The sequence below is a fragment of the Cebidichthys violaceus genome, unplaced genomic scaffold, assembly GCF_023349555.1.
Source record: "Cebidichthys violaceus isolate CVI_PGR_0920_01 unplaced genomic scaffold, fCebVio1.0.p SCAF_13, whole genome shotgun sequence".
NCBI classification, from domain to species: domain Eukaryota; kingdom Metazoa; phylum Chordata; class Actinopteri; order Perciformes; family Stichaeidae; genus Cebidichthys; species Cebidichthys violaceus.
The window spans coordinates 6,550,973-6,564,537 of NW_027176296.1; the positions used below are offsets into that span (position 1 = coordinate 6,550,973).

The 13,565-nt window shown below is 41.9% G+C and overlaps 1 protein-coding gene across 3 annotated transcripts in view; it reads right to left on the bottom strand.

Moving 5' to 3' along the window:
* kdm4b (lysine (K)-specific demethylase 4B) overlaps positions 1-13,565 on the bottom strand; it is a 50,092-nt gene that overhangs the window by 10,299 nt on the left and 26,228 nt on the right. Inside the window, exons 9-16 of one of the 3 annotated variants that reach the window (XM_068707528.1) lie at positions 9,997-10,193; positions 8,045-8,292; positions 7,019-7,242; positions 6,454-6,574; positions 5,018-5,178; positions 4,525-4,720; positions 504-580; positions 97-152 (exon numbers count right to left, since the gene is read on the bottom strand). In XM_068707528.1, coding sequence (XP_068563629.1) covers positions 97-152; positions 504-580; positions 4,525-4,720; positions 5,018-5,178; positions 6,454-6,574; positions 7,019-7,242; positions 8,045-8,292; positions 9,997-10,193 — 1,280 coding nt within the window. Of the gene's footprint in view, positions 1-96; positions 153-503; positions 581-4,524; positions 4,721-5,017; positions 5,179-6,453; positions 6,575-7,018; positions 7,246-8,044; positions 8,293-9,996; positions 10,194-13,565 lie in introns of all 3 variants that reach the window. The other 2 variants (XM_068707529.1, XM_068707527.1) reach the window with 2 other exon arrangements.

Below are 13,565 nucleotides of genomic sequence, written 5' to 3' on the forward strand. Positions count from 1 at the left end.
ATAGTTGTTAAATTGATTACTCTGGAATTATGTTTAATAATGTGCAAGGTTTTGTTACTTAAGAAAAAACTGCCAACCCAAAAATACACTACTGACCGGTTGTCTGTGGTTGTCTTCAAAGCTCCTCCCCGCAAGTTACAGAGACAACACTCCTGAAAAACAGAAAGCAAATGAGGATTAGGTGTAGGCAGAGATAGAAAGAGAAGACAGCCTGACACAGGTCTCCTGAGCCCCCATTCCTTGGTCAATTCAGTCTTTTTCCAGGCAATACCTTGGTTTGTTTTTGCAATAGCAGCTGGGGTCCATAATCAGCTAACTAGCTATCCATCCATCTACCTACCTATCTATAACAGTCTTTACAACAGTAGATTATAGTAGAAGTTGCAGCAGCAGAATGTTTTCAGCTTAATACTTGTAGTTGTGGAGAAGATCAAACCGTTTTTTCGAGGCTTGTGTTGGAACCCTATGATCTTTGTTTTGCATAAGGTAGTGCTGCTACTCACCACTGTCCAGGCTCCTGTTGCACACCTGGAGCACATCCAGGAATCCCTGACAGAGTCTGGCTTTACACCGTAACAGCCTATAAAACAGGAGAGAATAATTGCTTGATAACAGACCTTTGTTGACCATTTTGCTTGAACTTTACAACTTTCATGATCTTCTCCTCACGTTCTCCAATTGACGCTTCTGAATCAAAAGGCTTGTACGTTTGCATCGCACCTTGACATGTCTGAATGATTTTTAGTTGAATGTCCACTCAAACAATGGGGAGCAGAGAAATGGAGCGCAGAGCTGGTGTTTTTGACAGGAGTTCTTCCTGCTTCATATCTTCTCATCAATAGCAGCGCTGCTTCCCCAGCTGAGTTCAGCTTATCCCTGGATCACTAATGAACTGGCCTTTTTGAAGGTGCACTCCAGCTTTAGGGATAATAAGAACCCAGGAGGTTTGGTGTGTGTGTGTGTGTTACTGTCTGAGCATGTCCATAATGTAATTCATCTGATTGCATGTGCTGCCTGACACAAAACATCCACATGTGCAGACATTTCAAAAAGCATATATATATATATACACACACACACACACACACACACACACACACACACACACACACACACACACACACACACACACACACACACACACACACACACACACACACACACACACGTGGTCAAAAGTTTACATACACTTGTAAAGAACATAATGTCACGGCTCTCTTGAGTTTCCCCGTTATTTCTACAACTCTGATTTTTCTCTGATAGAGTGATTGGAACAGATACTTCTTTGTCACAAAAAACATTCATGAAGTTTGGTTCTTTCATGACTTTATTATGGGTTAACAGAAAAAGTGATCAAATCTGCTGGGTCAAAAATATACATACAGCAGTGCTATTTGGTTACATGTCCCTTGGCCATTTTCACTTCAATTAGGCGCTTTTGGTAGCCATCCACAAGCTTCTGGCAAGCTTCTCGTTGAATCTTTGACCACTCCTCTTGACAGAATTGGTGCAGTTCAGTTAAATTTGATGGCTTTCTGACATGGACTTGTTTCTTCAGCATTGTCCACATGTTCTCAATGGGTTTTAAGTCAGGACTTTGGGAAGGCCATTCTAAAACCCTAATTCTAGCCTGATTTAGCCATTCCATTACCACTTTTGATGTGTGTTTGGGGTCATTGTCCTGTTGGAACACCCAACTGCGCCCAAGACCCAACCTTCGGGCTGATGATTTTAGGTTATCTTGAAGAATTTGAAGGTAATCCTCCTTCTTCATTATCCCATTTACTCTCTGTAAAGCACCAGTTCCATTGGCAGCAAAACAGCCCCACAGCATAATACTACCACCACCGTGCTTGACAGTAGGCATGGTGTTCTTGGGGTTAAAGGCCTCACCTTTTCTCCTCCAAACATATTGCTGGGCATTGTGGCCAAACAGCTCGATTTTTGTTTCGTCTGACCACAGAACTTTCCTCCAGAAGGTCTTATCTTTGTCCATGTGATCAGCAGCAAACTTCAGTCGAGCCTTAAGGTGCCGTTTTTGGAGCAAGGGCTTCCTTCTTGCACGGCAGCCTCTCAGTCCATGGAGATGCAAAACACGCTTGACTGTGGACACTGACACCTGTGTTCCAGCAGCTTCTAATTCTTGGCAGATCTGCTTTTTGGTGGTTCTCGGTTGACTCTTCACCCTCCTGACCAATTTTCTCTCAGCAGCAGGTGATAGCTTGCGTTTTCTTCCTGATCGTGGCAGTGACAAAACAGTGCCATGCACTTTATACTTACAAACAATTGTTTCCACTGTTGCTCTTGGGACCTGCAGCTGCTTTGAAATGGCTCCAAGTGACTTTCCTGACTTGTTCAAGTCAATGATTCGCTTTTTCAGATCCATGCTGAGCTCCTTTGACTTTCCCATTGTAGCGTTTGTGAGCGTTTGTATCCAATGAGCCCTATTTAAATGGCCTCAGAGAAGACACCAGCTGTAGTCACTCATAATCACTCACAAGAAGTTAAGAGGCCATGCTATGAAGCTCATTTCATTGACACAACTTTCTAAGTCACCAAAATTGCTAATTCATGTTGCTGTATGTATATTTTTGACCCAGCAGATTTTGTCACTTTTTCTGTTAACCCACAATAAAGTCATGAAAGAACCAAACTTCATGAATGTTTTTTGTGACAAAGAAGTATCTGTTCCAATCACTCTATCAGAGAAAAATCAGAGTTGTAGAAATAACTGGAAACTCAAGAGAGCCATGACATTATGTTCTTTACAAGTGTATGTAAACTTTTGACCACAACTGTATATATATATATACACACACACACACACACACACACACACACACACACACACACACACACACACAGCAATTGCTGATATATTTGTGCGTGCGTGGGGCACGGCTCTACAACTGCTCGCCCCTGCCATGGTTTCAGCTGGTAGATCATCTGTTCAAGCAGTGGATTAGATGTTGGTTAGTCTTTCCATCCATCACTAACTCTGGTTTGGTTGAAATAAAGCTTTATTTCACCGTGTTGATATGAAGATATGCTGACCCTACATGCTGTTTTCCTCACCGTCTCTCTCTGCATGCTGAGTCGTGGCTGAGCAGCTCTCGTTCTTTGGAGGCAGACCATTTAATCAGCTCAATAAAGTGAGCCCAAATAAGCCAAATGGCAATGTACTCAATCGCTGACATATTCCACCAATCCCCCAACATAATACACACGTATATAAACAATTCACCAAAAGACCCTTTTTGTTAACATTTAGCAATGAGAAGTAGAGCCAAGCACAGAGCTCCCAAATGCTCATCCACTCATACACAGAGTTAACAAGCTGCCTGTCCTTTCCCGCTTTGCTTTGACAGAAGCCATATTCCCTCAATAGTTGAATTTCTTTGTGAAAAATGATTAGTGCGGAAAGCAGAGCAAATAAGAGCTGGGGTAGTTTTTGGTGTGTTGCCTTCAGAGAGGCCTTTGCGTTGCTTGAGCAGCCTCTCAGCTAGTTTAACCCGAGTCGAGGAGAGTTGAACTAGGAAACCTCACTAAACGTGGCAACAGGGGCATTGAGCAGGCAGATTGTTGTACTGCTGTAGTGGAGTCTCATCTTCTGTGCCTCCTATTTTTCCAACACTATTCTCAGGGGTCCAGGGATGAAATAAAGTTAAAAAAAAAAGAGAGAGTAGAGAAATGCCCAGTAGAGTCCATCTGTAAAGCTTGTCAGTCTGTGTACACTGTATGGGCTTGAAGCCCGTGGAGTGTTATAAACCAGACGCTACAGTGTGCCCTCAGCTAAGAGTCTCCCAGTTGAACAGAATCAAACATAGCCTTTCCACAACAATAAGGAGAAAGCAAAGAAGATTTACAATTTACTGGCAAAAGTCTTGGTTTATTAATTGTATGTTTGCTCTTTAACAGTTAAAATTAGCATGAGCTCTTAATAGTTCAATTACTTTTGTGATAAATACATTTAAAAAAAATAGAAAAAAAATGTAACATCCTGACAAACCAGAGGCTGTTCTCAGTGACTATACTTGCACTTCCTGGAGCTGCGAGCTGTTGTGCTCTGATACATTTTTACTGCTAAAAAAAAAACCAATTTAGATATGTAAGACGTTTTAACTTGTACAGCTGTCACCAAGCGAAGTCTCTGTAACATCAGCTGTAGGTTTCTGAAGAGCCATTGTGAAGCTCAAAGTGGGTGGTTTCTGCTGTCACCATACTGACGTGAGAACACAGCCTACCTATAAAAATGGGCAAAGAGGCGGGTCGCCAGCAGACCTGTGGCGGACCCGGGTAACGCAGCTGAGCAGACAGCTTGCAGCTAGCAACATTGCACAACATCCACCTGTCGCTCAAAGCGGCCACGCTCTCATTTATGCCCAACTGTAAGCCTTAATATAATCAAAACAGGTGTGAGATATCAAATTCACCCTATGACCCTATTATACCTATGAAGGTATAATAAAAGGTATATTAGCTATAGCTGTTTTTGGCACACAATTAAGGGGTTTTTATACTTACTGGCATGAACCTGCATGTGACAGGATGAACAGCAGAGCAGAGGACTGGTTCCGTCCTCTCCAATGTGATAGTTGGTGGGTGGAGGCTCGGTGTTGCCTGCACCAACGCTGAAGCACATCTCTGGGACCAGGGGACGCGTCAGGCGGGGAAGGGAGCCATGCTGGGTGTCATTTACAACAAAAATGTCTTTGTGTGGCTGGAATGGCCAGAAGGAAGAAGATAACACCGTTAGCGGATTGTATCCATGTCAGCCTTCACAATGGTGACGATTGGAGAGAGGATGGGGTTATTGTTGTAATTTGTAGTTCTGAGAGTTAACTATACAGTCACGGTCTTCCCACTACTATAGTTAAACTGCTGCTTCTCCGACTACTGACACACCAACTTCACTAAGGCCACAAACCTGCTCAACTGAACAACTACTACTTTTAAAATCCCAACCACCATTCCTTCACTGACACATATGTGCTTTTGTTGCAGTGTGTGGCTGTACCTTTGTGTAGGGACAAAAGAGTGAACAGATAGCGCAGTGTGGTTGGAGTGCTGCCACTGCAGCATTGAAGGCCTTCTCTGCCAGGAAGTTGGGCGAGTGATTCTGCCACAGGTGCTCCTGTTTTTTCATGTCACTGTCCAGTGGCATGGGGGACGACAGCTCTGTGGGTGAAAAAAAAAAATACACAAATGATTTGCTGCTTCAAAAGAAGACATCTAGAATATGAATTAAGTGGTGCACACTGACGAAATGTTGGAAGATTCATTATTGGTCATTATTTTATATATATTTGTCTGAAATGCATGTGAAGCATTTTTGGAAAGCACAAGGATTTTTTTTAATTTTAATTTTTTAGAAAGGAGCCCTTGCCAAGAGACACAAATAACACATTCTGTTCCAGACAATAACACCACCACTTCTGATATAATTGGCTGATGAACACAAATAGCACAGACATCAACAACTCGCTGTTGTGGGTCTGGAATCAATTTTGCAGTGAAGCCCCTGAAACTACTGATCCAGACAGTTTGTTAAACCTGGACAGAAGGCAGGAAGAACTCTTTATAAGCTTGCCATTTAACTCTTTATTTTCCTCCCCCACCAGCCCTCTCTTTCTCCTTGTTCCCCATCCACCCTTCTGAAGGACATGCCCCGAGTCAGGTCCCTTGTCGCGGACATAAAGTGACTTTGAAAGCAGGTAATTGGAAGTCATGATCCCCGGATCAATAACTGTCCGTCAGAAAATGAAAAGAAAATGACCGAAGGGAGGGGAGGGAAAAGAGGCCTTGCAGTCTTGATTTCATTATCCCCACAGGGAGCTTTAGTCGCGTTTGTTTTTCTTTCTCCAGATCAATAATCAAAACAAAAATGGTGTCTTCTTCATTTTAAGTACCTTGATGGAGAGGACACATTGAGTGGGATGAATAATTAAGGGGACGGAGGAATGACGACAGATGAATAATAGTGACATGGTCACGTTTTTGGTAGATTTGTGTGAATAATCTCCATCTTTAAATGCATTTGTGGGAGTTATTATTCTGTTATGATTCACCTGCTGTAGTGTTTTTATTAATGTCAAGGGAACGTAAACACCAACTGACGGTGTTCTTCTCAACTGACATCCAGGGAACCAACAACACGCAGCTGGAGACCCAGGCCGTATTGCTAGTCCCACTGGAGGGAAGGAAGGCATGGGAGAGCTAGAACCAGGACTGTGGGGGAGACTGTCAGACCCTGCTGCAGTACAATGAGAGGTTTTCTAAAGGGAAGCTGGTACTCGGATACACTAACACTTTTATTCACAGAGACCGCCAATAATAACACAAAATTTAAGTTTCTTGTAGATGGTCAAAAAAAAAACTTTACATACAAATGATACAGATCTTAAAATATAAATATATTTACAATAAAATACACTCAAGGTTAAACAAACACACCTTTGTCGCTGGTCAGGTCTTGTTTGAGGATGGACAGAGGGGAACGCATGGTTGGCTTGCTGAGGGGGTGACGGCGACTCTTCTTTACCTCTGTTGGCATTTTTACCTTGGAGAAGGATGCCTGATAAAACAGAAAAATTGTTCCATACCGTCTTATTTTTACATTTCTTTTCTGTGCTTTTAACCTTGCAATAAACAGCAGTAAACACCAATTCTAAAATTCAATTTTCTTTCAATATATTCAAAAGTTGATATTCATGTGTTGTTTTGCAAGTACTTTGTATAAATGCATTATTAGTACAGCTTTTCTACATGTAGAATTATTTGTTACATAACAATACCACATAAATCATTAATTATTTGTGTGGATTTAATTTGTGTATAATTTGCAGTGCTATCAATTAACCTATTTTAACTGAAACTGTGGCAGAAAAGTACAATTTAGAGGTTCAACTCTACTTTTAGATCAGCCAGCTAAATATTTGTGCAGTAAAATACCAACAACTGTGGCTTGAGATTAATAAAGGTGTGCTGCCCTGTTGGATACTAATAACTAATAACTGACCTGGGTGACACTCACTTCCAGCTTGTTGTCTGCTGGGAGATCACTCTCCCCCTCCTCTGGTTGACCGACCACGGAGTTCTTTGAAGTCTTGATGCTGGATGTAGCAAACTGCTCAAATGCTTCCTCAAACCCAGTGATAGCGTTGTGGATATTTGACATCTTCTTCGACTTTTTCTGCTTTTTTTTCTCTGTGTCCTCTGTCAGATTCTGTGGTTTGGCCTCGGCTTCTTGGCAAAAAAACAAAAACAAAGAACTTTAGAAGGGTAGTGATGGCTGCTGTGGCAACTAAAAAACCTGTTGCGACTATTTAGGGTGCAATGAATAGCAATTAAATACTCCAAAGGATTATTTATTGCTTGCAAGAGCCACCACGTACGCCTGGGGAAGACGCACATGAGACTGAAGATAAATCGGTTACATTGCAGCTTATAGTTGAATGTCATTCTTTGTTAGAAACAAGTGCAAGCTTATCAACAAGGTCAGAACACTCCCACTCCCCCTTTCAAATAACATTTATTTTTACAATTAACAGTTAACATGATGAAGGCACCTTTACATGACAAGGTAGTACAACATTTAAACCAGACATGGGTGTTTCATTTTAACCCCGTAAGATTTCACACTTTCTCTCCTCTTCGCTCCTATGAGAGCAAGGCTTCATTCTTAGGTTATACTTCATTATGTTTTGGCAGCACATGAGTACTTAACAACAATTCCCCAAGGAGCAGTGAGGGCTCATGAAAAAACTTTGAAGAGGCTGAAAAGGTGATAGACAGCATGAGGTACTGAGATTATTAATGGGGTGGGGTTTGAGCTGAGACAGGATGAGTTTTAAATGTGGAATATTCCATCTTGAATGATTCTGATAGAGTTGAGATATCATATTTCATTGTGCAGCTGCAGAAAGTTGAAGGGATCATGTCCACGTTAATCTAGTAATCTAGTGTTCTGGAATAAAACCTCATAACTTCCTGTTTCGTGTGTTTACACAAACAAACAATCTCTTACTGCTTATATCGTCCTCACCCTCTACAGCTGGAGTCTCTGCGATTTTGGCAGCAGCCTCAGCAGCCTCCTGCTCCTCACGCTCCAAGGCCTCCAGGGTCATCATAGCCTCCTTGGCTAGACGCTCCTCTCTCTCCTGCCTCCGTTGGGCCTCACGCTCCTCCACCTGACGTTGGTACTCGGCAGCATTTAACTCAATGCCTTCCTGCGCCAGCACCTTCACCTCCTCCAGCTTTAGACGACGGACTTGCTTCATCTTCTGCATGGCCCTGGAGTGAGACACGATGACCGTTAAATTATTAAATTCATATATATATATATATATATATACACACACACACACACACACACACACACACACACACACACACATATATACACACATATATTGCATTCAAATGTGCAGATTTGTATATGCATATGCAACATGTGGATCAAAACCTTCCCTCCATGTTGCCAGCGCCCAGAGCTCCCCACGTATTTTACATTTGGCTTTATGGCTGTTGTTCAAACTACAGATTGTATGTCGGCTTTTTATTAACAGCCCTAGAGCTGTCAAACGTCTACCAGATGACTTTTGATGGCAATTGAGCCAGTAGCTTTGGGTGTTGTCAACATGGAAGAAAGTTAGACATTGTTCATTCAGTGTGGCTTTGTGGCACAAGGCAGTAATACTGCCTGTGCCAAAGCACACTGACTGTAATCCTGCGGGTTTATTCAGTGTGGCTTTGTGGCACAAGGCAGTACTGCCTGTGCCAAAGCACACTGACTGTAATCCTGCGGGCTTATTGTTGGAATGCTGATTCAGCATTCCAAGTATTGTTCTCCGAATCTTTATTGTTGGAATGCTGGAATGCTGATTCAGCATTTTGCGCGACGCGTTTGGGGCGTCGCGTTTGGGGCGTTTGGAGCGACGCGTTTGGAGCGGCGCGTTTGGGGCGTTTGAAGCGACGCGTTTGGGGCGTTTGGGGCGACGCGTTTGGAGCTACGCGTTTGGGGCGTTTGGGGCGACGCGTTTGAAGCGACGCGTTTGGGGCGACGCGTTTGAAGCGACGCGGTTGGCGCGATGTTCCTCCTGTCATCACTGACGTCCTGTTGTTGTTGAATCAGGAAGTACAAACTGTAGCCATCTGTGTTCACCCAGAGCTCTACGCAGGGACGTGCGGTCAGGGTGTGATGATGAAATGTAAAAAACAAATAATGCTAAAATAAAATAAATATTAATATTTCTCTACTGATCTGCGCTATAAATGTAATTTCTGTATTATTCCAAACATTTTTATAATCAAAATCTCTGAATTAGTGCATGTCCTGTTCAAACAGAGAGGAGACAGTGAGGTGAGGCAGTGACCAGCTGTTCCTCACCTCAGACTGTGAATCCCTCACTAACTGGGTTGAGCGCGTGCCTTTTGCTGTCTCATTCCTGCACACACTGTAATATTTGTAGACACTTTTATTATATGTCCTTTCTTTCCATATAATAGGTACTGTATTTCACGTCTGTGTCGAACATATTTAGTGTTGCTGATCTGACATTAAGGGGAGGCAAACACTACTCTGCCTCAATGAAGGGTGCGCGAGAGCCCAAGGCTCGGGTTTATTGCGTCAATTAACACAGAGCAGATCGACCCAGGCAGGAAGTCAGACACCGATAAGGGATAGAGCATCCGGTAAGTTTTCAAAATAAAAGCGTCAGCTTTAACTTGGTTTAACTTTTTCAAGAGTATGAATCTAAAATGCAGAAAAGAGAGAAGCATTATCTCAATCGAACCTCAACGATACTACCGGTAACGTCGGCGTGTGTATATATATATATATATATAGAGCGACATCTTCGGGCAGTAGAAGCCACACTGTCAAAATTTCTTGCGAAATTTTCTAATTTGCTAATACTACCCACATTGTAATGATACAAAGCTGGTTAAAAATGGCCAAAGTCTTTCTTCAAGACAATTTATAGTTTGACCTCTCACCTTCTCAGGACATTTGCTCTGTGGTTCACACGATGCTCCCTCCAGCGCTCTAGCTCGGGGCTGCTGAGCCCAGTGGCCTTAAGGTGGTCCAACACCGCGGTGTCTTTGCCCTGCTTCCACATCTCGTAGCGATCCGGCTGCAAGCAGCGCACAAACACGTCCATGGAGATCTTCACCATGTCTTTACGACAGGTACACTGGAGAAAAACAAGCAGAGAAGGAAGAGATGCCTGTGTGTTAAGACTAGAAAATAGCTACAAGCAAACAAGCCTACACATCTTCAGGGAATACTGGAGTTTGTCTACAGATGGAGCAGGTGCTACACATGACAATATTACTGACGAAGAATCCCAAACAAAAGAATGAAAGGTGGTGGTGAAAAGTGCATCACTGCCGAAATTCCACTTGACAGAGAGATTGTTCTTGAACTGAAATTTCATGTATTTACATAAAGAATTTGTCATGTTTTGTCATTAATGCATCATTAGATCTATTTGTATGACAAGTGCGCTATGCACTCTGCCAAGAACATGTCTTTAAACTCCCCGCTGAAGAGGTTTTACTCTTTGCATGGAACAAGTAAACATTATCAATATGCTCCAATTCGGCATTTGAAACATAATGTATGCAAATCGCATTAATTACGTTACACCCGACATAACTTGATTTCATCCTAATTATATCCCAGAATGGAGGGAGCTACAATAGCAAGGTTAAATGTATGCAGCCAGTGAATAGGGTGGACAGCCATATTTGCTAATGATAGTGATTTTTGAATCATAGTGTACATGTTACTGCAGTGTGGAGTGAGAAGAGCATTTTGTGCATGAACAAGTAAAAAGAGTCAGGGTCTGAGCCTAGCACAACAGCTGTATAAAGATAAAGACAGTTAACTAACCAAAAGTGGCGACTGTTTTATTCTTTAGGTTTAGCTCTATTGACCATAGAAACAATGACATGCACCGAGTTTGTTGTGCTGCATCTGGTGACTTTTAAAGCAAAAAGCTGATTGGGGCAAGATGAAAGATAGAAAGTGGGCTGAAAAGGTTTGAATAATACATCACTATAATCTCTGTCTGTGCAAGGCCATAAGTGTACAGTTGAGTGGCCAATAATTGGTGTCCCATGGGGATGTAAATGAGCATCAGGCTAAAAGATGGTAGTAAGTAAAATGGCAGGTAATAAGACTTTGGTCAATGTGGTACTGTGTAGATGGTAATTTTGGCCATGTGCAGATAGTTCAGGTGTAAATGAGAGCTATCCGTGTGAGATAGCCGTATCCTATAACCACTCACACGTCAAGGTGCCTCCACAAACCTTAATAATGGCATTATGCATCAGTGAATCATTCTGCTGAGTAGAGCAGGGAGGAGCTGTAAAATGAAACCACAGTGCCGAATAGAATGCAAGGTAAAGCAGAGAAAAGTTTGGGAATGAAGGAAACAAAAGGAAGGAGATGAAACAAACAAAGACGGGTGAGGACAGACACAAAAATATTTCCTTTTGTGTTTTGCTTGCTGCTAAAAACCTGGCCCTATTATTTTATGAGCTGTACTGAGAGCCTTATGTTCAATTACTGGAAACACGACGACTCAGCCACCCCAGCAAAACAATATCCAGCCTACATCTCATCTAGACACCACTTGACGGACGTAAACATAGAAATAGGGTGCGGAGTGGAAGGTGTTGGAGCAGAAAGTGGGAGGGCAGAAGGGGGGCACGAGTGCAGCTGATTGCTACCATCATGAAACCTTTAGTGAAAACATCAACATGCCATGAAAACTACAAATGCAAAAGAACGCAAAATAAGTGTTGCTCCAACACTGATTGTACTTGGCAAAATGTGCTATTATCATTTGTAAAAGGATATAAAGGCTGATTTTATTTTTATGAAACTATTAAGAGGTTATGGAGATTGTTGCCATCCTCAAGGGCCAAGATGAGTTACACTTTATTATCTTATAAAAACTTAATTAGAGGAAGGAAACAGATTTGGAGATGCACAAGATCTGTGAAAACAAAAACTGGCCCTGAGGCAGCCGGTCAATGAGCCCTGAAGTATACTCGGGCTCCTAATGAAGCTAAATCGTTGGAGTCACAGAAGACCTAGAGCCTGGGGACTCTATGAATTAGTGGACACATTGGATGTGCCAAGTACTAATAACAAAACAGGCTTGTATTCTGACTTGCCTGACCCGACCAACAGTGACTGGGAAAATATAATTAGTCAAAATGATCGATGCTTGCTTTGATCCCACTGTGACTGATGAGGAGAGAAATAACCAGAATGATGATCCTAAGAAACAAGAAGTATTGGTGAGGGGATTTAAAATGCAGCACACACTGAACAGCAGTCCTTTATACCTTCCAACGGCTCATGCTGTTAAAATCTACTGTGAAATGAGACAAAAACATATCTGCAGCTTAAGTTGCCTGTTTCTGTTCAACAAATGTTACTACGGTTTAAATACTGACTAAATTGCACTCATTTTCCCTCCTCCCACTTATTTTGTCTCTCATTTAACTCCTAATATACACCCCCATCCACCAACGGCTGCTTAACATGCGGAATAGAAAGGGGGAGATAAAATAAACAGTGAGCTATGTAGACATGTTAATTAATATGTGGTGTATGGCTTTCACAACAGTAGACTATAACTGTGTGCATAACAAACAGTATATCTAGCACTGCATTGCTGCATCCATAGTTTGTTTTCTATTGTAAATGTCAGCAATATTTCTACTGTGATGAAACAGCATCCACTAATCTCACTGTGTGTCTCCGTCATTCACTACAATATGGCCGCCTTCTAATGGCAGTGAATGGTGGCAGGGTAGACTGGGTATTACACGGCTTGCCTTGAAACTGAAGTCGCCAATGATCATCTTTTTATGGTCATTACCAAATATAAAAACCTAGTTTGCTCAAAAAAAATTGAAAATGTTTCCTTTTATTTTTATTTTTTTTGTCCTTGGCTCTGTGCAGTGTGCAATTTTTTTTTTTTTAAAAAAAAGACAGAGTGGGTCCTCTGCAATTCCCTTTTAGGGTGAAAAAGTGATGCGATTTAGTCGGGGAACTGAGAGGATGATTTCTGCTCTTCTCGCACACAGAAAAATCACAGCAGAAGCCTGAGGGAACAGCAGCAAAGTGTGACAAAGCACCAAACGAATGGAGAGAGGCTTTCATTGAGAAAACTATGGACCAGAACACAGAAACTGATAACATTCAGCAACATAATGGTGCTGCAGACAACTATTTTCAGAAATAATCTTTAAGGTTCTTTTTCCATCTTCAGCAGGCTCAATGCTGAGCTGTTTGCTAACAAACTTCACAAAAAATGCATGTACAGTTAAGTATGTAACTCAGTGAGGCTACTAGTGCAGCTGCTTCATGCTTTAAGTTATTTTCCTGTTAATTCTAAACTAACTACTTTAAATGTTTACCTGAATTTCTTTCTAAGCACTTGGTGACCTGATCAAGATGGGCTAAACTTCTTGTTTGAGTTTTTGTCCAAATAAAACAAGGGACCTATGTCCCTGGCATCTATTGTGAATGTGATTTTTTTCTG